This window comes from Megalops cyprinoides, chromosome 23 (genome assembly GCF_013368585.1).
Source record: "Megalops cyprinoides isolate fMegCyp1 chromosome 23, fMegCyp1.pri, whole genome shotgun sequence".
NCBI lineage: Eukaryota > Metazoa > Chordata > Actinopteri > Elopiformes > Megalopidae > Megalops > Megalops cyprinoides.
In genome coordinates, this window is record NC_050605.1 from 18,655,726 (window position 1) to 18,678,024 (window position 22,299).

The 22,299-nt window shown below is 43.2% G+C and overlaps 1 protein-coding gene and 2 long non-coding RNA genes across 3 annotated transcripts in view; all 3 read right to left on the reverse strand.

Annotated features, from left to right (window-relative positions):
- Positions 1-16,990, reverse strand: part of LOC118770326 — a 40,909-nt gene extending 23,919 nt beyond the window's left edge. Inside the window, exons 1-4 of the long non-coding RNA XR_005004553.1 lie at positions 16,729-16,990; positions 15,926-15,985; positions 14,769-15,483; positions 14,517-14,653 (exon numbers count right to left, since the gene is read on the reverse strand). This is a non-coding gene — a long non-coding RNA (uncharacterized LOC118770326). The remainder of the gene's footprint in view (positions 1-14,516; positions 14,654-14,768; positions 15,484-15,925; positions 15,986-16,728) is intronic.
- LOC118770325 (potassium voltage-gated channel subfamily A member 2-like) lies at positions 3,747-6,659 on the reverse strand. Its single transcript, XM_036517928.1, has one exon. The coding sequence runs from the start codon at positions 6,318-6,320 to the stop codon at positions 4,635-4,637; it is 1,686 nt and encodes a 561-aa protein (XP_036373821.1). The 5' UTR covers positions 6,321-6,659; the 3' UTR covers positions 3,747-4,634.
- Positions 16,991-17,784: 794 nt separating the features above from the next.
- LOC118770164 overlaps positions 17,785-22,299 on the reverse strand; it is a 59,049-nt gene continuing 54,534 nt past the window's right edge. The window contains exon 3 of the long non-coding RNA XR_005004546.1: positions 17,785-18,093. This is a non-coding gene — a long non-coding RNA (uncharacterized LOC118770164). The remainder of the gene's footprint in view (positions 18,094-22,299) is intronic.

Sequence of the window (22,299 nt, forward strand, 5' to 3'; positions counted from 1 at the left end):
CAAATTCACAGCAAAGTCTCACTTGTCTCACACTACCGTACAGATTTATTGTGCCCTTCCTAAAAAATCACCAATTAACAGGCCAAAAAGTGCAGCTTTACCCTGCAATTTATTATCCTCCAGGGTTTTCTACTACAGCACTGTACAGGTGTAGCCTACTGTACTGTGCAATTTTGGCAGAAGTCATTACAGAAACCAATTACTTAATGGAATTTTTTTCAGAGAATGACCCAGAGTGCAGGAGCAACTGAAAAGCACAGAACATTGTTCGGAGAAGGCCTTTTGTGCTTTTTTGTTTTAGACCAGCATACCAATAAAGAACAAGATGTCAGGACCTGTTGGGTGGCTGGTCTTATAACAATTATTAGTTAGATGTTTGCTCTGTTTTATGGAATTTCATTTCCACACCCTCTAACTCCATGTGACCATGTTTCCCTTGATCTAGGGCTTCTTTGAGGGCTAATTTTCAGCCACTTTACCTTGATGACTACAGACTGGAACAGCCGTTTTAGACTTTTCCAATGCTCACAATGAGGGCTTGAGGGCCAAAGTGTGGACCCTGGCCCATCAGGTGTACAGGTCCAACCAAGCATTTTTCCTGGAGTTCATTCTCAAATTTCAAGATAATTTCAAGATCTGATTAGATGAGAAATATGAGCTACATCAGTGAGATATGAAATGACAGATGTTATCAGGTACAACAGATAGATTCCCTTGAAGGAAATCATTACTGTGCATCTGACAAAGGGTGATGGCTGGAAAAACAAAATAAAAAAACAGGTGTACCTCTGAGATTCTGTGGATTCATCACTCAGGGGACATGCTCTCTTGGGGCTCCTCTGACAGACTCACCCTGGTAAAATCATCACAGCTGTTCATGTTCTAATAGCAGCCCTACTGTTTGACTTTTGGGAGAAATGGCAGCTGGGACATTTTACCATAATGATCCACGGTGATTTCATAAACACTGTTATCAGAGGAGCTCAAAGTAAGGCAGTGGGGAAATGTGTATCAACACAAGGTGTCCTGATCACCACATATTTAGAACCTGTTGATCAACCACAATTGTATGAATGTTCTTTGTCATCTCTCCTATACAAGGAATTCACACCAAAGAGCATTTTATGTTATTGTGTGGTAAAACAGGCTGATCTGAAATTCTGTAGTCATTTTGTGACTAACTGTATGGTAACTGAAGTCTCATACAAATCATGCATTTTGCATTTAAATAGAAAGCAGAGGCTCAAACAATCTTGCAATGCATGCTGGGAACCCAAAGCACAGAGCAGCAAATGTTGAAGGGATCACTGTCCATTTCAGTTGAAATATATGAAATAATAACACACATGTAACATATGCATGGAGCAGTGGATCCAGGGTAGTCACCTAAACATGCTTTGAGGCCTCATATTAAAACAATGAAAAATACTGACAGAATCAGAATTCAAGTATCCACTCACTTCCTACAACCTGAAGCAGGGAGAACTCTCCTAGGACAATTGAGTGCACTTTATCTGCATGCCAAATAAAGTGTGAATGTAAGGAACAGCAGAGCTGTTGTGAGGCTTAGTGCCTCTTGACCACAGTGAGTCAGGACCTTGATTTACTGAAAAAATGGCAGCCAATACTGCCATGTACTCGTCTCTACACTGGAGAATTGGTTTTTGTTTCTAAAAGTGCCCCCTACCAGATGAACAAAACTGCTTCCAGCAACACCATTCCCACTTATGCGCAGCCATTTGGTGGTAGACTGCCTACAGGGTGGTGACGCTGCTGGTTTAGGATTTTCTTTCTAAATTAAGAGTCACATTTTTTTTTACTCTGTTTCCACAGTGAACCGTGATAAAACAGAGAAAAAAGGTAAAACGTTTGCTTCTCTTAAAGCTGTGCTCTACACGGTAATCTGTTGTGTCTACAGCCTCAAAAATATGGATCAGAACACTGTTAATGTACAAGAGCTTTTGAGAGGCAGTTATATCCAACCACTGCAAACAGATGTTTTTCTCCTGAACACGGAAATATCAGCTGTGCTAGCAGAGGCACCAAAGTAAAGTGACTATTGTGATCCTCACAAAAATTAATAGAATGTAACCAGACAGGCATGAGGAGGAGGCTGCCAGAGAAATAAAATGTTTGTCCACGATGCTACCACAGAATATTTGAAAAGAATATCTGCAGGAATACTTGTGCTCTGCCTTTCAAGAAGGAAGAGTAGGTGAAAGGGGTAACATCACTGTTTAACACCGGTGTAGTGTTTTTTTTTTTTCTTTTCTTGTTTTTTCCATCCTATCCAAAATTTTGTTAGTCTCATATGCCCATATTTCCACAGTATGGCATAACTCAATTCAGTGTCTGTAAAATATTCTATTAGTACTGATGTACTAATCCAATATGTAACATGACGAAAAAAGGTTCACACAGTTTTTGTGAATGAGGTGAGCAAAGGTTGTTCTGTGCTGCCCTTTACACTATCAGTTAGCACAGATTCACATTTAGCAATAAATAATTCTACTTGTAAAGTAGACTTGTAAAGTTTTTTTTTTTTTTTTCCCAGCACCAGGTTACTATTTACAGATGTGTTTCTGATAGAGGTAGAGCTCCCATTTTTATTAAATGGATAGCTGTCAATACACAATCACTGTATTGTACTCCGGGTTATAGACAGTATCTGCCATGAAGGTCAACAAACGCTGACCACATCCTATAAGATAGCAATAATATGACCACACTGCTCTAATACACTCTTTACACTAATGTGTGCATTTACACTCAAGTGTAAATACAGCCATAATATTCCTCAAAAACAATCACATATCTACTGGCATTCCTGACCCATTCCACAGAAAATGTGGCTGGACATGTTTCTTATCTTGATAAAAACAATATGCACTGTATACATTATTGTGCCTTCTTCCTGCCTTTGATCCAGTGTCCTCAACATGCCATGGGAGTGAGCTGGTCGATAGGTCCAGATTTCACATGCATTACTCATAATTACTATTTATTCATAAAATAAATAAATAAAAATGTGGTCGCTTACATCTGTAGCTATTATAAAATCAGGCCGTTGGACAATAATTTAGAATACACGTTTTAGCAGAATTTGTAGATGCTGTGGTTTGACTAAGATCGTGACATTCGAGCAGATGTCACCGCTTCCTTGTAATCCGTAGCATGGTGCTGAAAGAACAGCTCCCCGCGCCCGCGGTGCGCGCAACTCGAGCGGCCTCGGCCCGCTGATAAGAATTTCACCTGCAGCTCGTTCGCTCATTTGTTCCTGATCGTGTTTAGCTTGTTAAAGAAACCAAGCACCACTTCCACTCCTCCACTCTGCTCGTTTTTTTTATGGTAGGCCTAAGCACAAAAAGATCGTGAGAAAATTGTTTTCTTTGACCATCCATTGGTAAAAATCTGCAGTATGTGAATTTCTCAAAAGTTCACCAGTGCTATTAAACTATGAATATTGTGCTGTTGTTTCTGTCCAGATCAAATTCGTTCGACAAAACACAGTTCATACAAAACTTCAGAAAAGTTGGAAAAGAAGCATCCGTTAGTCTGGTACTAACCTTCTGTTGGTGTGACACAACACAGACACCTCCCTCGCGTCTCTGGACTCCTTCAGCTGCCCTTTAGGACTCCGATTCTTCCAGAGATGCGTCACTTACGTTTTCAGATGATACTCCTTTATCTCTTGCTGTACGCCCGTTCCGCTTTTCGGACGGGTATGAGAACACCTGATGGGTGATATTCACCTGCCGACCATGCCTAAGCGCCGTGTTTACAACCATTTTAAAAAACCCCCAGGCTTCGCATACTATCCCACAAGTCCTCTTCGTAATTTCAGTTCCAGTGTAAACTTCCAAAAAATCTGTCATACGTGTGTTGTAGTAAAAAATATATCTTCTCCGATATTAAAAATAGCCAACGAAAACAGGGTAGAAGATGTATTGATACCGACCTGCTTCATATGATTATTTTGCTACATATACAAAAAAGAGTGTCTCAGCAGGAGCATAACCAAGCATAATTACTACAAACCCTTCCATAAATTATTAACGTTGACAAATATGTACATATTGTCAGATGCACGTAGGCCATGATGCAACAAGTATTTTTATAGTAAACATAGGATTGACTGGCAGAATTTTGGGAAATTTTAGAAACGACATAATGTTCACCTAGACTGTCATGTAGACAGTTGTTTTCTCTCAATCTCAGTTAAGGCCTATACGACTGAAGCCTGCCAACACCATAATCTTTCTGTGATATAGCCTACTTAAGAGTACAAGTACCTATTGTTATTCTGTCAACAGTCGACTTTTGTCTCGCATATAAGCCGTGCTTCTGTTGTTAACGTCATTATCGCTGCGCCAAATAATATATGTCATCATTCAAACAAAATACTTGTAATTTAGATGATATGATAAACCTGACCGCTGGATACCTTTGTGCTTTTCAAATAAACACCAGTGTTTTGGACTGTGCTGTAACATGTTGATCATATGTATAAAACATAAACAGGGCAGCAATAATTTATTCTGGGTATATTCTACAATAATTCATAGGCCTACAATAAAATCTCATCGTAGCAAAAGTTGTGAATGGTCACTACTGATCGAACACACACGGTTAAACTACAGATCTGTTTCCCTAATGTCCAAGCAGAGAGCATAAAGGGATCTTTTGATGTCCATACTGCTGTTTGCTTTGATGTTCGTTTTTTCGGCCGGCGAGTCAGCACCATCGTTGTTTTCCACGTCGCCAGTGGACTTGACAGAGGACCTACTTTGGCTCCTTTTCAGTTCGCCACTGGGGCTGTCGGGGTCACAGCTGGGCTCATCTTTGAGAGACGACTGGTCCTGGTCGGTCTCTCTGTGATAGAAGTAATTGAAGTTTGACACAATGACGGGCACCGGCAACGCGATGGTCAACACGCCGGCGATCGCGCACAGCGAGCCGACGATCTTGCCTCCTACTGTCACGGGTCTCATGTCTCCATAGCCAACGGTTGTCATGGTTACAACAGCCCACCAGAAGGCATCGGGGATGCTGGAGAAATGGGACTCGGGTTCATCCGCCTCCGCGAAGTACACCGCGCTGGAGAATAGGATGACCCCGATGAAGAGAAAGAAGATTAACAGGCCCAGCTCCCTCATACTGGCCTTTAGAGTCTGCCCAAGAATCTGCAGTCCTTTAGAATGTCTAGAGAGCTTGAATATCCGGAACACCCGAACCAATCGAATCACCCTCAGAATGGCCAGGGACATGGCCTGCTGGCCGTTGTTTCCCTGCCCCTGGTGTTCCGCCAGCTCCGTGCCTAGAGTGATGAAGTAAGGCACTATAGCCATGATGTCGATGATGTTCATAATCGTTTTGGAGAACTCGGATTTGCTCGGGCAGGCGAAAAACCTCACAATCAGCTCAAATGTGAACCATATCACGCAGGTAGTCTCTATTATAAAGAAGGGATCGGAGAAGGAGTGAGTCGGCCGGGTCTCCGTGACATTGTCTACCCTGCCGGTGGCTGGCAGTTCTCTCTCGTCACGGAACTCCGGTAACGTTTCCATGCAAAAGGTAATGATTGATATGGTGATAACAAGCACAGACACGATGGCAATTCCTCTAGCAGGACTGGAACTCTCTGGGTACTCAAAAATAAGCCATACCTGCTTCTGAAATTCGTTTTGGGGCAAGGGCTTCTCCTCATCTTTAATAAAACCCTCGTCCTCTCGGAACCTCTCCATGGCCTCTTCTCCAAGCTGATAGAACCGAATCTCGTCCGCGAAGACGTCAATTGACACATTGACTGGTCTCCTTATTTTCCCGCCCGACTGATAAAAATACAGAATCCCGTCGAAACTCGGTCGATTGCGGTCAAAGAAGTACTCGTTTCGGAGCGGGTCAAAGTATTTCATTCTCTTGTCAGGGTCCCCCAGCAAAGTGTCGGGGAACTGATTCAGGGTCCCTAGCTGGGTCTCGAACCTCAAGCCAGCGATATTGATCAAAACCCTCTCATTGCTCTCGTTGTCCAAGTCCATATCCAGCATGTCCTCGTCGAACAGATGGGGGCTGTGATCAGCTCGCAGGAGCGCGTCCATGGCATTCTCGCTGCTGCTAAAAGTGTTGTTCATGTCGTTTATTTTCCACGAGCCCGTCTGAAGGCTACCAAGAGCGTTTACCTCCATACCGTAGCCCTCGCCGATCCCGGTTTGCGCAAAGGGCGCTTGCGGAAGGTTCAGCGCATTCGAGCAGGCTTCTCCGGCATTACCCCCGCTTCCCTTAGCCCCGCCGTTTTCAAAACTTACCAGGGCTATCTCCATCCCGGATCCATTAAATATTCATCTGTAAAAGACTTGGATAGTCTGACCAGATTTTTTTTTCTCTCCCGCTGTGCACGCGTTTGATTTTTTTTTTCAGTTCAAACAGATCAGCTCCAGATTAATCTGGATATAATCCAAAACGTCCTGCTTCCCCCGTTCTAATAACATACACAGAATATGTATGTATAAAAACGCCTAAACCCGCTCGCGCGAGTTCTCCGGTCTTGATAAAGTAAATAATAGCATTCGAGGGGGGGAGCGGAGACCCGGATGAGAAAGTAATGATTGTTCCTGACGTCAAAAGAGCTGTTCAGCTACCGCTGTCAGGGAATCCTTTGAAAATGTCTCTCGATGTCAGACAATCTGTCAGCTGGAACTCAGAAGGGAAAAAGAAAAGAAAAAAGAGGAGGGCTTTAGCTCCAGAGGGAAGCTTGTCCGTGCGCTTTTACGCCGCTCCTAAAATAGCCTCAACCCTCAATCCATGTGCAGATTTCTGGGAGTTTTCCTCTGTTACATTGCATTTTAAAAGCACAATTTAAAAGCGCTCATTTTATGGTACGTTTCTTCAAACTGAATAACTGCCACCGATGGAGCTATTGTTACTCGCATGCGCTTTCCGTTAAAATGCGTCCAAGAATTCCATTTGCATTTTGAAAAATTACTATAAAAATCGTAGTTTTGATTTACAGAGTCGGCAAAAAGTATTTTCTTTGAAATTTGTCCTCATGTGCACGTCAAGATTTAAAGGGAACGGTGATTTCTATATTACAATTTTACAGAGTCTTTAAACATTTACTGTATGTCTCTTACTGTATGTCCTCTCTATGAAGGCATTCAATCAAACCGCTATATACTGCGTACCTACCGCTTGTGCTTAGATATTGCGATGTGCACTTAATTTGTTTCAGGGAAACAAAAGGAGTTGATCTTTTTCTGTGTATAGACAGTGTTTCTCAATTTCTATGACTGAGAACTTTTAGCAAAACACACACACACACACAAACACAAACACAAACACACACACACACACACACACACACACACACACACACACACACACACACACACACACACAAACACAAACACAAACACAAACACAAACACAAACACACACCAAGTTCTTAAATTCTGAACTGAGGTTTGGGTCAAAGCGCCATAACAATTATCTTGAACGTCCTTAATAAAGTCTATAAGCACATTGTAAAAGTGCCAAATAGAGAGCAGCTGGGTGATGAGCTGCTTAGCGGATTGTCTGTTGAGTGTCAAGTTGCAATCATTCATACATTTAATGAATGTGTGTGTGTGTGTGTGTGTATAATCATGTTCTGACTCCTGGTTTTGAATGAATACAATTTATCAGGTAACAACGTCCTCAGAATATAAATAATCCGAGTCGCTGCGTTAGGCCGACCGTTGAATAATACTAATCGGAAAGGTGCGTTTGGTATGGAGCAGTGGGTGCGACGTGCATTGGAATATTATTGTCTTGTGTTCTTTCCCATGATTCAAGCTAAATCTAGTATTTTTCTTGCATGACTGATACTCGTTATCAGTGTTTTTTTTTTGTAGTTTAAATTTTATATCTGAATTATAAAAATAAATATTTAGGTCTGAAAATCAACATTTAGAAAATAATTATTTTGCTAACAGCTAAATGTTATTTAGGAAAACAGTACATATTTAGGTAGTGTATAGTATTTCTTAAATTTGGTCTTTGCAAAATGCAAAGATGATGGATCACTGTTCCACACAGACTATTTAGTGAAACGGTCACTATCTAGCTAGCTGCTTAATTCCCTCATGAAAACCAGGATTACAAAACCAGGAAGTAAAACAATGATATTCCTTAAATAGTCATATGGATTTATAAACTGATTATTTTATAAACTGTTTGTGGACCCCAAAGCGTTTACTATTGTATTTATTATCAATAAAGATAAGTGAAATCGACTAAAACACTGCTCTTTTAAACACAGAAAAGATTATTTTCAGAGTTACCGACACGGTTCTTAGACATCAGTATCAAAGACAAATCAGCTTGCTTTCAGACATTAAAAGCTCTCATATAAAACAGATGTGCACATAAGACACTAAGTCTTGCGAAGTGGGCCTTCACATTCTTATTTGAAATAAATGCTTTGCGTGTATGATGTAATCTTCATCTCTGCGATTTCTAGGAAAGTAGCGATGGTAAACCCTCTAATGTCCTCTCAATGGCCCTAAAACCAAGAGCGGTAAAAAGAAGCTTGATGAACAGTGATCTGAACAGAGAAGCTACTGAGTGCATCGGATGCATTTCCTTGCCCTTGGATATATAGGTAATACTTTGTCTTCCAGCTAGGCTTGAGTCAAACCCATGATCCGTGGCTCAGCTGATCAACCTACAGATCTTGATTAGTATCACTCCCTCCTCACCATCGTGTCATCTGTGTTTCTACTACCAAGAAGGCATACTATCGTACCAATGTCCAGGCTAAAACCACCTGACTCCCAGGCATTGTAATAAGAGCCTGGTATGGCCAACCAGACACTTTCATGGGGTTTTAAGGTCTCACAGAACAACCCGGGGTGCCTTTCAGTCGGTGTAGCATATGAAAACCATATGTTTGCCTTATAATTACACCGCGTAAGCATGCCACCTCCACAGACCTAACCTCAGCAGAAATCCTTCCCAACTACATCGGTATTGTGTTTTGGTTTGGGTTAGCAGTAAGGGAAGATGAAAGATGGATAGTGGATCATTGGATAGTGTTATAATAAAACATAATAAAACAGCAGCAATAGTAGTAGTAGTAATAATAATACATGAAATGGAAGAATGTCAGTTACCTCTGCATGTGCCCGTACAGGGACCTGCACCTCCCAGTGCGACACAGATAGGTAATAAGAGACGGTGTGAGAAAGTGAGGGGGGCGTGTCTGCGCTCCTCATCAGTGTAATCCAGGCGGTAAATCTGGAGCGGCAGAAAGCGGCTCCTCCTGGGACGGCCAGGCTGCCGGCCGCTCGGCGGGGCAGCGCTGATCGCTTTGATTATAGGACGGGCTGCTGGCTCCCGCAGGATTACCGTCGTGGAGAGGCAGCGCCGGGTTAACCCTCTGCGAGGCCCTACCGCCGCTCATCAAATTCAGACACGCGAGGCACGCAAACTCGCCTGTTTACTCACTGTCTGTTCAGATCTATTACAGTAGCAGGAAAGGAGGACAATTTACACACAAACCACACAAACACACACACACACACACAAGCTTAGTTTACATACAAAATTTGATTCCAAGAGGTGGTTTAGATCCTGTGCATCATGAGTCTCACAGTAGCACCCTTTCACACTAGACTGATAGGCCGAGAAGAGAGAAATTCTCAGAATTTCCATTTAAAATATTAAATTAAATGGCTGTTAATTCCATCAAAATCCAGATGCCCTGATACTATGAATGAGGACATGTCTTCAGTAGAACTGTTGCATATTTCATTCACACTGTCTGATGCTGCAGCCGTTGCGGTCCTGTGCTACCCTCTGTCTCCTAGAAACTGAAGGGCTGCCACTGTACTTAAGGCCCTGAATATTTTGAGTGTAATAATGAGCAGGACATGATGAATGTCGGCTTCTTCCCATCTGTCATGTTTCACATCCTGAAAAGCTATGAATGCAGTGCCCTGTAACCTCCGCACAATCAGCCATGTTACATAATCAAACACACAGGCACGCATGTACACAGAGACACACACACACACACACACACACAAACACAGACACACACAGAGATATATGCACATGCACACAGACAAGCACAGAGCCACGTACACACACACACACACACAACCATGCATACACACAGACATACACACACACACACACACACACACACAGACATGAAGACACACACAGAAACACAAAGACACAGATTTTCTTTTTGTAATCATCTAACCCACTCACTATCCTTCAGGAGGACTCTCACAAACAAACAAGCATGAATCATTTAGCAGGTATGTATTACACAACAGAAATACCTTCATTCTGGGAGATGAAAACATCAGTCAAAGGTACCAGGTTTAAACTTGGTATGAATCAGCTCCTCTCCTGCCTCACCACCTGAACTCACAGTGTGTTTCTTGCTACTTACAGTACATCTATTGGGTTTTGGATTACTGATACAGCAGTACAATAGCCAAAGCCTATAAAGCATTAATGAGTACGCACCGGACACAAACACATTAAGTACAAGATGTTATGATCTCTCCACAGGCTCCTTACTGGTAGCTCCTTGCTGATAGCTTATGTCAGTTTCGTAACCTGCTTCTATTGATGTAAAATCAGAGTATTTAATAAGGTCAGTGAGCTTTATCAGACAAAAGTGGCAGCCTCGTGATGGCTGATGGCTGGTTTTGTGAAGGACCTTCTTCACAACTCTCCTCCAAAATGTCAGTGTTAGCAGATGGTGAAAGTGCTCCTGTTTGCTTGACCACAGCCTAATGTACCTGCCATAGATTCCCCTCTCTGCACCTACCTTTCTAAAACCAGCAATTCAATGCTGAAGGCACAATTTTTATGCCTACTTGTCAGGCTAAGTACTGCGTACCGAGTTAAAAATCAGCGAAATGGAAAAAGATGTTTTATTATGTAAAATTATTTACTTTCAACTTTTGTATAACATCTTGTCTTATTTATATCAAACTCTTAGTCTGCACTGCATTGGAAGCATTTGTGATTAGAAAACCGCTTCCATGCTTTCAGCGTAAAAGTCAGAGGTGGAAAGAAATGTCATTCTTTGTAAATCTCTAAAAATCAAAAATCAGATTTGCCATTAAGATTATTGGTATCAAAATGAGGACAAGTTACAGTAAACAATTTGGCCCACAATCCCTCACGCAAAGTGAACAAGCACAATCTCAAAGCATTGCTGATCTGTGTCCAAAATTCATTCTTGTAAATTGCGCTGCTGTTTGTAAAATGTGGAGCAGGCTCGTGTCAGCTTTAGCTGTTTTTGGTGTCTGCTTATTCAGAGCTTTGCTCCGTTACACATGCCTGGACAACATGGAGTCTTAATTAAATAAAGAGAAAACAGTCTTTTTAAATGGGAAAATGAAGGATATACATGAAAGACCAAGGATGGACATATATGCTTTTGTTTCTTTATCTGTGGCAATGTTATTTGTATCGCCTAGTGAAGATCCTCCACATTCTATAAGCAGAAATCACTTGTGCTTGTTCACAATTCTCTGAGCATGTAGTTCAGACGTTTGACTTCTCCGTCTAATTTTGGCAGAATAGCAAAGGAAAGATTGAGCCAGGCTGGTGTGGGGAGCCAGTGTGAAAGCAAGGCAGTGTCCTGCAGCAGGACTGCCAGTGTGTGCTGTGAGACGAGGAATCAGGGATGCCACGGCCCTTTAAGTGCCTGAATGCTGATGCCTGGAGTATCTGCTCGGAGCTCTGGGTCCTGTTGCCAGTCATGAGTGGAAACGGTAACCATAACAACAGATAACCAGTAACAACCGGCATTTATAATGACATTTAAATTAGACCTCTAATTACAGTGGAAAGGGTTCCATGCTCGGATCTGGCTTGATGATACAAACAGTGTGCGTGGAAAACAGTGGTGTGATAGCAGCACAAAGACATCTCCGGATACTCTTACTTTTTCAGTGACACACAGTACAGGACAAGAGAAGCTGCCCATGTCACAGCTAAAGGCAGGGCTACACAGTGAGAGATGAGGTGGAGTACAGAGCAAACAGCCAATGAGAAAAGCCCAATTAAACAACAGGAAACAATCACTGTGACATTCATCCAATAAGGATGTTGGCATTGCCCAACATTTTTGGCGGTAATCACACCGAGCTGTGGAGCTTTGGCAAGCTTATACCAAAAATCTAACATTCAGACACCAAACCAACAACATGAAACGGGCCATATTGTGCTTAACTCATTTTGACATTAGCATTCTCCTGGCTAAATTAACTAAAAATTATTTTGCGACCTTGCTCGGTTGGATGTGCCATGCACTCAGATAGATGACTCTTCCAACGGTTGTCAATAAGTGCTCGGCACTTCCAGCCAAAACTGTTATCTGCATCCTCTTTCTAGTGACCTCTCAAAGGACTTACTTCTGGCCTATCACACATAAGCACCGTCCCTTCTTTAAACATTCACACATTGCATTATTCCATCAGCATTGCTGGACTAAATCTTGGTGTGGTGTGGGGATTGTCTTTTTTTTCCTCTGATGAACATAGCTGAGCAAACAGCTTGAGGACGGGCAGCGTGCCTGAGTCAGCGATGAGTGAGCCCGTGACATCACCTGAAGGAGGTGCGTCGGATGACTAAGGCGACAGCGCGGGTCCCTGGAAAAGAAGTGACTCAAGGCCCTCGGCCACGCCGGTGCGGCGTCGGGTTCCAGAAAAAAAAAAGAAGCCACTTGAGCTAAAAACGTGTTGACAGCTGACACCGGAATAATCAGCGCGAGGGAGACAGCAACTGCATCGGGGAAATCGAGGACAATGGGGAGACGCGTGTCACTCATTTAAAGCACGGAATCCCGTGCCTTTGTGTCATCCGTAACGGAGCGTCGATGGCCGTATGGTCACACGAGAAACGGCGACCCGGTTGTATCCTGAGTGCCGACTCAATTCTGTCCCAAAGCATTGACCTGCATCGGTTTATGCCTTTCTTTCCTGGTGGGTGAGGTTAGGATAAGGGTTGGGTATACTGATCCTGAGCAATTCCCTACTCACAGACAGTTATTCACATGCAAACCATCTGGTGAAGGTGGTACATGTTAGGAGCTGCAAACTTCATTAAATCCATCTAAACAGTGGCAGGTAGACATGGACTGAACAACCTACAGAAATACATGGTTTCCTTCAAGGGTATTTCACATGAAACAGTGTAGTAAAGTAAACTTATTTCCTAACCCAACAATTTCTTCAATCAAACAACAAAAAAACATCAAACTGTAGTGAAAACAACCAGATCGTGTATACCTCATAATCCATATGTTTCAGGCTGCTGGAAATATTCTTGATGTGTTGTGCAGAGTGGACTGAGGTTACCTGGTAACACAGGAGCACAGTCCTGTGGTGCTGTGCCATTACTGACCTTGTGCTATTGGAATATGTCTGCCTGTACTGAATAGTCAAAGCGGTTCATTGCTTTTCTGGCCTCAAAAGGTCAAGAAATTATACTTCCACTAGTATGTTCAAGACCCAGTTAAGTGACGCTTCCCTTGCTTGAGGTCCTGCATTTCTGAGACAGACTGGGGCAACAGCTGTAAAACAGAGGTTTCCTACACTCCTTGTGAATTGGAGAATTTCTCATGTCAGGAAGAGGCCTTTGTGCTTGGATGCCCATAATGCTTCCCAAAGCAGAGTGACTTGTCAAACTTCTCAGTATTTTTCGCGGTGTACGTCCATTACTGAGGGGCTAAGTATCAGCTGCTTCGTGAGTAAGATGGCAGCAGTACAATACAAAATGGGCTCCCTGTGACCCCCCTCCTCACATAGACCGGAAATGTGATGCATGTAGCTGCCCAGCAGAGGGGGAGATAATAGCCACGCCCCGGCACCACACATCTGGCTGGCTGCACTCCGGGAGCCAGGCCGCAGGGAAGGCCCTTGCCAAGGCAGGGCTTCCCCAAGCTCCACACACACACACACACACACACACACACACATACACACATGCACGCACGCACACGCACACACACACCCCTCCCCCTTCCTCTGCCACTACACAGTCGAGCTCCAAAGCCGCTGAGGCCCCAGATCCACGAATCCCTGGGAGAAAATCTCTGCCCGCCTGCTCGCCCGCCCGTCTGCCCGCAGCTCGGGGAATTAACAGCACGCAGTTGAGGCAGAAAACATCACCCCCCCCCCCAACCTCCGACAGAGACGGGAGGGAGGAAGGGATTACAGCCATCAGAGGAGGAGAGGGAGGCGTGATTATGTGCACGCTCTGGACACGCCACGCTCACTGGGAATGTGCATCGCCTCAGAGCAAGGGGAGGCCTGGGGGGGGGGGGGGCAAGCAGTCCCCAGGGAGAGGGCCAGTCTGGGGACTCTGGAAGCATTCTAACTGACAGCTCTCTGAATCTCCAGATGTACCCCTGCTGTTCCATCACCCCAGACAAGGAGGGGAATTGAAATACCAACAATGCTGGATGAGTCAGAGACGAGGAGGAGGAAAGGGGGGAGAGTACTCACTCACAGCACCCTGAGGTGGGACACGGGAAAAGGGGAGCAGGGACGGGGCTGGGGTCCTTGGAAACACGACAGGAAGGGATACCCGGCTGGCATCGTTTGAGTGCCGCTCCAGTTGTTACGGCCCCCCCCGGGAACAGCTGAAAGATAGAACATTGATTCAGGATGAGATGGCTGGCCGTGCACACAGAGAAAAAGCCCTTTCTTCCTGCCAAACCGAGTGTGAAGGGATATTTTTGTTTTTCATTCACACACCTATTTCAAGTCAAGCGTGCTCCTGCAAAGACATGCAACAAAAGGAGGACGGAATTGCCTTGTCCAATCAGGTTCTTGCTCCAATAGGCAGCGCGGTTCTATGAGAAAAGAAACCTCAGGGGAAGGGCGTAGTGCATCAGACCAATGCTTTACATATCAGATTTTGTTGTTTAGGTACTAAGGCTATTTCTCATTTTTTACATTGCATTTACATCTACATTTATTCATTTAGCAGACACTTTTATCCAACGCAGCTTACATGTGAGGCAAAGAACACCACAAGCAAACAGCCACATAAGGCCTTGAAATGATCATTGACTATCTGTGTTCTTGTGTCTCAGAAAAATGAGAGCCAGGCCATCATCATCCCTCAAAACGATAAAATACCAGAAAAAATATAAACAGTGCACAGCCTTATTTTGACAGAACGATTTCTGCAGCGCAGACGTGATCCTTCCTGAGCCGTTAAAAGGCTGAGGTTCTGTCAATGACGAGTCAGTGCTGCCCGTTGGGAGCAGTCACGAGCTGCAGCTCTCTCTCCTGTGGAGAGGTGTGATTGTCGACGCGCTGGAGGAGATGGGGGCGAGCGAGTGGGCGAGCGAGTGTATCTGCCACATCTCTCTGTGGGACTCTCTACTGTATACCGATGTTCTCTCTGTTGCCTGGTAACGCTGTTGTGACTACCGCGGAAGAACTCCCTCACCCTCGCACAGCGCTGAAATGACATGTAAGAATGGTTAGGCTGAGGTGAAAGATTTGATGCATATATATATATATATATATATATATATATATATACATACATACACACACACACACACACATTTTTTTAATTATATTATTATATTTTTTATTATATTTTTATAGACTCATAGGTGAAAATGGGGGAAAATGAAAATATTCTCCATTCGTGCCCAGTTGAAACCAAGTGCACTTGCAGGCTCTCCAGGTGACAAATGTGACATCGGATTGAATTCAGTCAGTCAAAGTGTGAACCATTTTTTTCTGCCTGGGCCATTTGCAGCTGTGCAATGTTGAGACAAGTGTGCAAAAAAGCAGTCAGCAGTGGTACTGGTATTTTTCACAGACTTTTGTTTCACTCGGGCGGCATATCTTTACAGTTCACAAACACACACACCATGCACACACATATATACCTTTCATTTGATGACTTCCATGAATAGATTGTACTGCTCGGTCTCAGCAAAAAACATTTTCTGAAGAGATATACATGAGAAAAACAATAACTATCAGATGGGACTGATCAGAAATGTGTCACATGCAAAACGAACCATGAACCATGCTACTCTTATACTTAAGCCTGGACTTAGGACTTGCAAGCCCAGATTCTTCCCACTCCACAGAACAGTAAATAAACCATAGTTTTCACATTGCTCAGCAGCACAGTCAAAATCTCACTTTTACCATCAGTGCTGCATTGCGGCCCAATACAGATTACAATGCACCTTCCTGAGAAAACATTGTTTTCCCTCACAGTCAATGACACAGTGAGGTCCATGCAAATTCTCATGGAAGAAAGATCTCATTTCTGATTGGTAGAGCTCAGTAGGCTTGACATTAATGGCCTGGCTTAAAAAAAAAAATCTGGGCCAGTCTTATTGCTTGATGTAGCATATATCCCTCCCACATCTACATGATTGACATGCAAATCACACAATTGCATTATATAGGGTGATCTGAGGAGCATGCAATCTACAATGTTATGAGATGTTCAATTTAGCCACAAGGGGGCAGTATGTAACTTTCACAGGAAAGGCAATGCAGATCGTGTCAGCTGCAATGCATAAAGATGTACACTGCACTGAGTGACAGTGTAGCCTCAACAACAAATTCCAACCAGCATTGCAGCTGTAAGCTATCTGCAGCATTGTTTAAATATATTGCTAATTGGTAGGAGAAAGCACATACCTCTGATGCCAGGATGTCCTTTGACACTCACCTTGCAGTCAGATCCATTTTCAGTCCTTGACCACAGTCCTGTCCTCGTGGGTCTGTCACAGATCAGGATGGAAGAGTACATGATACAGCAATACTCTCCCAAAGCCCTCCTCCCATTAATCCCAACCATTGGAAAAAGAAACATGAGCATGTTCCCAGACAGCAGAAGTCAGGACACAGAGGCATGTAATCTCACTTTCACTTTCAGCACCTCACATAAACTGCAGGGGTGTCTCCCAGTTGTCGTATTCTGCTGCAATGACTTCTGCATCCACAGCAAGCACATTACTGCCACCTAGTGTCTGAGCATAGTTATTGCAAAAATACAGAATTTTGTATAACCACACTTTAGTATAAAGTACCGTATCCTTATTTCAATGAGATTAAGATCTTTGTACTAAAGAAAGTCAAAATTTTTCTTCTTCAATGCTACAGGAAACTGGCTGAGCTGCCATGGTCTGTCAAAAGACAATGGGCATAGGTTTGTTAGGTTTGCTTCAGCATACTACCGCATTACATTATTACATTATTTTATGTACATTTTTTCCCACATGACTAAAATGGGATTTAGTTCAGATTTGATGTATGCGTTTGCTAGGGTTTCCACAGAAATACCACACAAAAGTATACATACCACTAAGGAACTGTCCATATCTATTATCAAAAACATCCAATACCAAAGTTAGGTACAAGAAAAAAAAATGATGAAGGAAATATTAGGTAATATGAGTGAGATAATCTGTAATCTAAATAATTTAAACTGGTACTGACTACCTGTGAAAATCACAGTCTTAGTATATAAATGGATATGACAATGCATTAAACTATGCAGATTTCATGTGCTTCTGCCTCAAAGCAGGAATAGATCACAGCTAACAGGAAATTTTCACCCAGCACACAAATGTATGAAATTGGAGATTTGTTTCCTGTTAGGTGGTGTAAAGGGTCTGACAGCCGTCATCTCTGAGCTCCGTGTGAGGAAAACAGTTCCACTTTGTTTCTTTGATTCGAAATCACAGTGGAATATTTCAGTTAGATTATGAGAAAGAGAGGGGGAGGGGAGAGAGAGAGAAATGGAGCAGTATTACTCTTACAGCACAGAAGATTGAATACAGTAGATCCTGAATCAGTGTTGCTGGGAAGCAGCCAAGCCGCCTCTCCGTTGATGCAGTGCTGCGTTTTCCTCCAATCTGGCGACCGGCGCTACGCTGCTAAGCAGGGTGCAGTAAATCAAGGTGAGTGCGTGAATTTAATGAGGGCGGTGAGCAGATGCCGGTTTCCCCTGCCGAGCCGCAGAGGGAATTCTTCTTCTAAAGCGCTGAGTTTCAGTCGGCAGCAGGGGATCCCTCCTGAGAGAGGAGTCTCTCTGTGGAAGGAGAGCACCAGAGAGTGGCAGCAGCAACCAGCTTTCACATCTTACTGCAGTCTAGGCAGGTTTCCCAGATACATCTATATCACTCATACACTGCGCAAAGGAGAGGAAAAGTGTTCTTTTTTTGGATTGGGGTAAGGTTTAGAGGTCACACACTGTACATATTTGCATCAGCTTTCTAGTATTAATACTTGTCAGTAATTCCCTGCATACCACTGAAAGTGGAATGAAATATACCAGTATGTGTTAACTGCAATATATATGTATTTAGACATAGCTAATAAATATGTTAATGAGCACACATCCGTACAGGAAACTGGAAGCTGAAATTGGAAAATACTTTAACTGGACCCTCGCTGTAAAGCCAAGTGAAGCCCGCTGAAGGTGTCCCCGGAACAGTCAGGTGACCGGTCATACCACAGTGTCTGTCAGATGGGACTCCCATTCCCCTGTGCCCATACTCTGATGGAACATTTCTAGCAAGGGTCACGCAGGTGCCTGGTGAGTGGGGCAAGGCTATTTCAGGGGACAGCTTTCCGCTTGTCTGTCCAGATCATGCCACACACAAGTAAGCCTGATCCTGGAAGCTGCTGGCTGGTTTTGTTTTTGGCAGAAGCCATTTAGAGGAAAATCCAACTACAGCACACACGGTTCAGGCTGTCACCAACAGGAACGCGTCTAAGTGTTTATGAATGGCTGTGGTCTAGTGTGAATACTGTAGTCATGTTAAGGCTAACAGGGCATATACTTCCCTTACCCACAGTGACTTGTCGACCAAAGGACATTCAGTGCCAAGTAACTGCCAACCGGCCCTCCATAGTGGTTTTAGGTAACAGTTATCAACCAGCAGCGACCTCCTTCCTGCTCTTCGAGGAAAGGTCAGCTGATTTTGTCTCTCTTTCTGTTCTACGCGCTGTAAGTGGAGTTGAATAACGAGGCCCACTTAAAACACCCGATACACTTTCAGAATTAGTCCGATCACGCTGGCTGGTGCCAGGACTGGCATCCTTGTGCTACACTGGGAGGCAGCACTGTCTGAATGTGCCTCTCCCTTATTCTGAGTGCTAGTGGCTAGCGGAAACTGCAGTTCCTGCTGAAATGTGATCAGTTCAGTATCTCTGGCCTACAGTCTCATTCGGTCCTTCCCAAGAATCTGATGTCAAATAAGAAGCAATGACCTAATGTACTGCAACGTGTATGTGCTGGAACAGGTAGGGCATATGAGCCTTAACCCCTTCCTCTAGTACAGAACAGTTATAATTGCTCATCACAGGCTGAACCCTTTAGGTTAGTTCTGGTATTTATGCTTGTTTTTCTTAAAAGTGAGCAGATTTACATGTTTTTAATTCAAGACATTTTCCAGATACAAATCTGAGCATGAACTCATGAACTCCACCCAAAACCACAGAATCAGAATCTGAAAGAATTCTGTGATGCGAGAATCATTTCTAAAGTTATCAGTCACATTTCTGTCCTTATTATTGCTATCATTACAGTTTACCCCCAACCAGGAAAGTAGGTGTTCTGTCCTTTGAAATCACAAACCTCACATTTTTATCTTGAGTTCATTTCCTCCTGACGAGGTAGATAACGCGTGCTGATGAACAACTTTGCCGCTCTGAAGTGCTGTACCTCATTTCACAAAATCACATTCAACAGATAGCCGACTTTGTTGACTTGATGTTCTGAAAGCTCCTTCTCAAATGCAAAGCTGATTGATATGCAAATCATGCGTGAAGATGAGTTACATGCTGATGTGGGGCAAAGAAGATAAGCGTCTGCCTGGCATTCGTACCTCATGTGCGGTGTCACAGCCCTGCTGTGAGTGAGATGCTGTGGGCTAATGCTGAGAGTCCTTGCTGCAGCACTGCAGACCTGGCTGGGATGTACAGGAGCCCTTGCAGTTCAAGTTTGTTCCAATCAGTGGGCAGGACAGAGCTAGTCTACACTACCTGGATATTTTTTTTTTTTTTACATTATATTACATTATTGGCATTTAGTAGACATTCTTATCCAGAGCTGAGGCAATTGTGGGTTAAGCACCCAAGGGCACAACAGCAGTGCCCCAGCGGGGAATCAAATCGCCAACCTTTCGGTTACGAGTCTAGGTCCTTAACCACTAAGCTACACTGCCACCAAATTTTTATATTTAAATTTGTAGTGACTATAATGAAGAGGATGTATAATATGTAAAATGATGAAATGTGAATAAACGTGTATATGTTACATGAAAAAAAATTGTTACAAATATTACATTACAAATTTTGTTTCACCATTCTTATGTTCCTTTATGAATATATTATGCTGTCATGCATGTGTGATATTGCACGATAAAAGTGGGCAACTATTTGTTTGTTTACGATGGCTGAGTTGTGATGCAAAAAAACTGGTGTTCAGCACAGCCACTGACCTCTGACCTCTGACCTCTGACTGTGGGCTTGCTGGGAAGCAGGAGCAGAAGAGAGTAGGTCCAGGGTAATCACTACACTTTCCCCGCACTGTACACAGGACACATTATTTCAGTCCAGAGCAGTGCGTGTCCCAATGCTGATTTTCCTCTCCTGAAACATTAGACATCAAAGGGCCGGTGTTGATGAGAGTGGCACGGAGAGGCCTGGCTCCAGAATGTATAGAGGGGCTAATAATATCTCAGTCTCCTTGTGTGTATGCTGTGTACCCTCAGGCACACATCTCCACCTCTGCATCCACATAAGATTATGCCCCCCCCCCCCCCCCCCCCCCAAAACCTTGCCTCTCCCCTCCTTTGTCACAGAAAGCCATCAGACCTCAGCCCAAGCCACTGAGAGACCACTGAGTACCGCTTTGACTGCTGCGGCAGCGTAGCACAGTGGTAAGGAGCAGCACTTGTAACCAAAAGGTTGCAGGTTTGAGTCCCTGCTGGGGCACTGCTACTGTACTGTTGGGCAGGGCACTTAACCTAGAATTGCCTCAGTAAATATCCAGCTGTATAAATGGATAACATGTAAAATTTGTAACATATGTAATGTCACTTTGGATAAAAGCATCTGTGAAATTACAGTATTGTAGTGTAATATACTGATCCCCGTTTTTTGAATACTGGATGTATATAGTGGTTCTAACACCTGATGCCTCCTATTAACTAGCTAGTGGTCTGACCAGACTCCCAAATCAGATAACCAAAAGGTATTTGATGCGATAGAATTAAATACAGTCTATGGTGGGGAAAATGGTAGGCCCATGGACTGGCTTGAGCAGGTAAGGAGCAACGAGCTAGTGTGTAGCAACAATTGATAATGATGGAAATTATGACAGCAAGACCTGCAAATGTTCCTCTTCTATTTATTCTGTGTGTAAATAGAAAATTGTTACTGTTAACTCAGTAAAGTTAGGATTTACATGGATTGTGGAGAAGGTATAATTGATAATTGATAAATGTATATGTATTGTGTATATATATATATAGCACAATTTAATACATATATATCCAATTATATGCAGACAAACATTAATGAATATCTAAATATTAAGACACACTATTTAAATTTCACAGCAAACAGGGACTGTGATGGTGGTGATAGGAAAAAGTCAAGATGGATTAAGCAGTGTGTGTAAAAGTGGTTTATAGCCCCGGCTCCTATTTTTTTTTTTTTTATAAGGAAGGGTAAAGGGGCGAAGAAAAATAATGAAAGGAAAATGAGCAAAATGTTTAACAGAATGCAGACATTTTCTTTCTCTGAAATAACACTGTGTACCTCACCATTTCTCCCCCTCATCTTCTGATCTTGCCTCTCATTTCAGAACCTCAGATTTCACCTCTGAGACTTGGGAGACCGATGTGTGTTTTGAAGTTATTCTGAGTGGCTATTTTTAGGAATATGTTCCAGACCTACACACACATACACTAAAAAAACACAAAGTGTTTGAAAAATGACTGCATAGCCACTGCTCCCAAACAGCCTTCAGAATAAGGCCGTTCCTTATGGAAGACCGCTCTCCTGGAGCAGATGACCTAATATGTGACGAGAGCAAAGTGGAAAACGGATAAAGAAAAAAGGCAAGGGGCGATTATGTAAATGATGTGCTGCCTGTGTTTTGTGTGTGTGTGTGTGTGTGTGTGTGTGTGTGTGTGTGTGTGTGTGTGTGTGTGTGTGTGAGAGACAGAGAGAGAGTGAGAAAGAAAGCACCGTGTGTATTTATGCTCAGAGCAATGCTTCACCC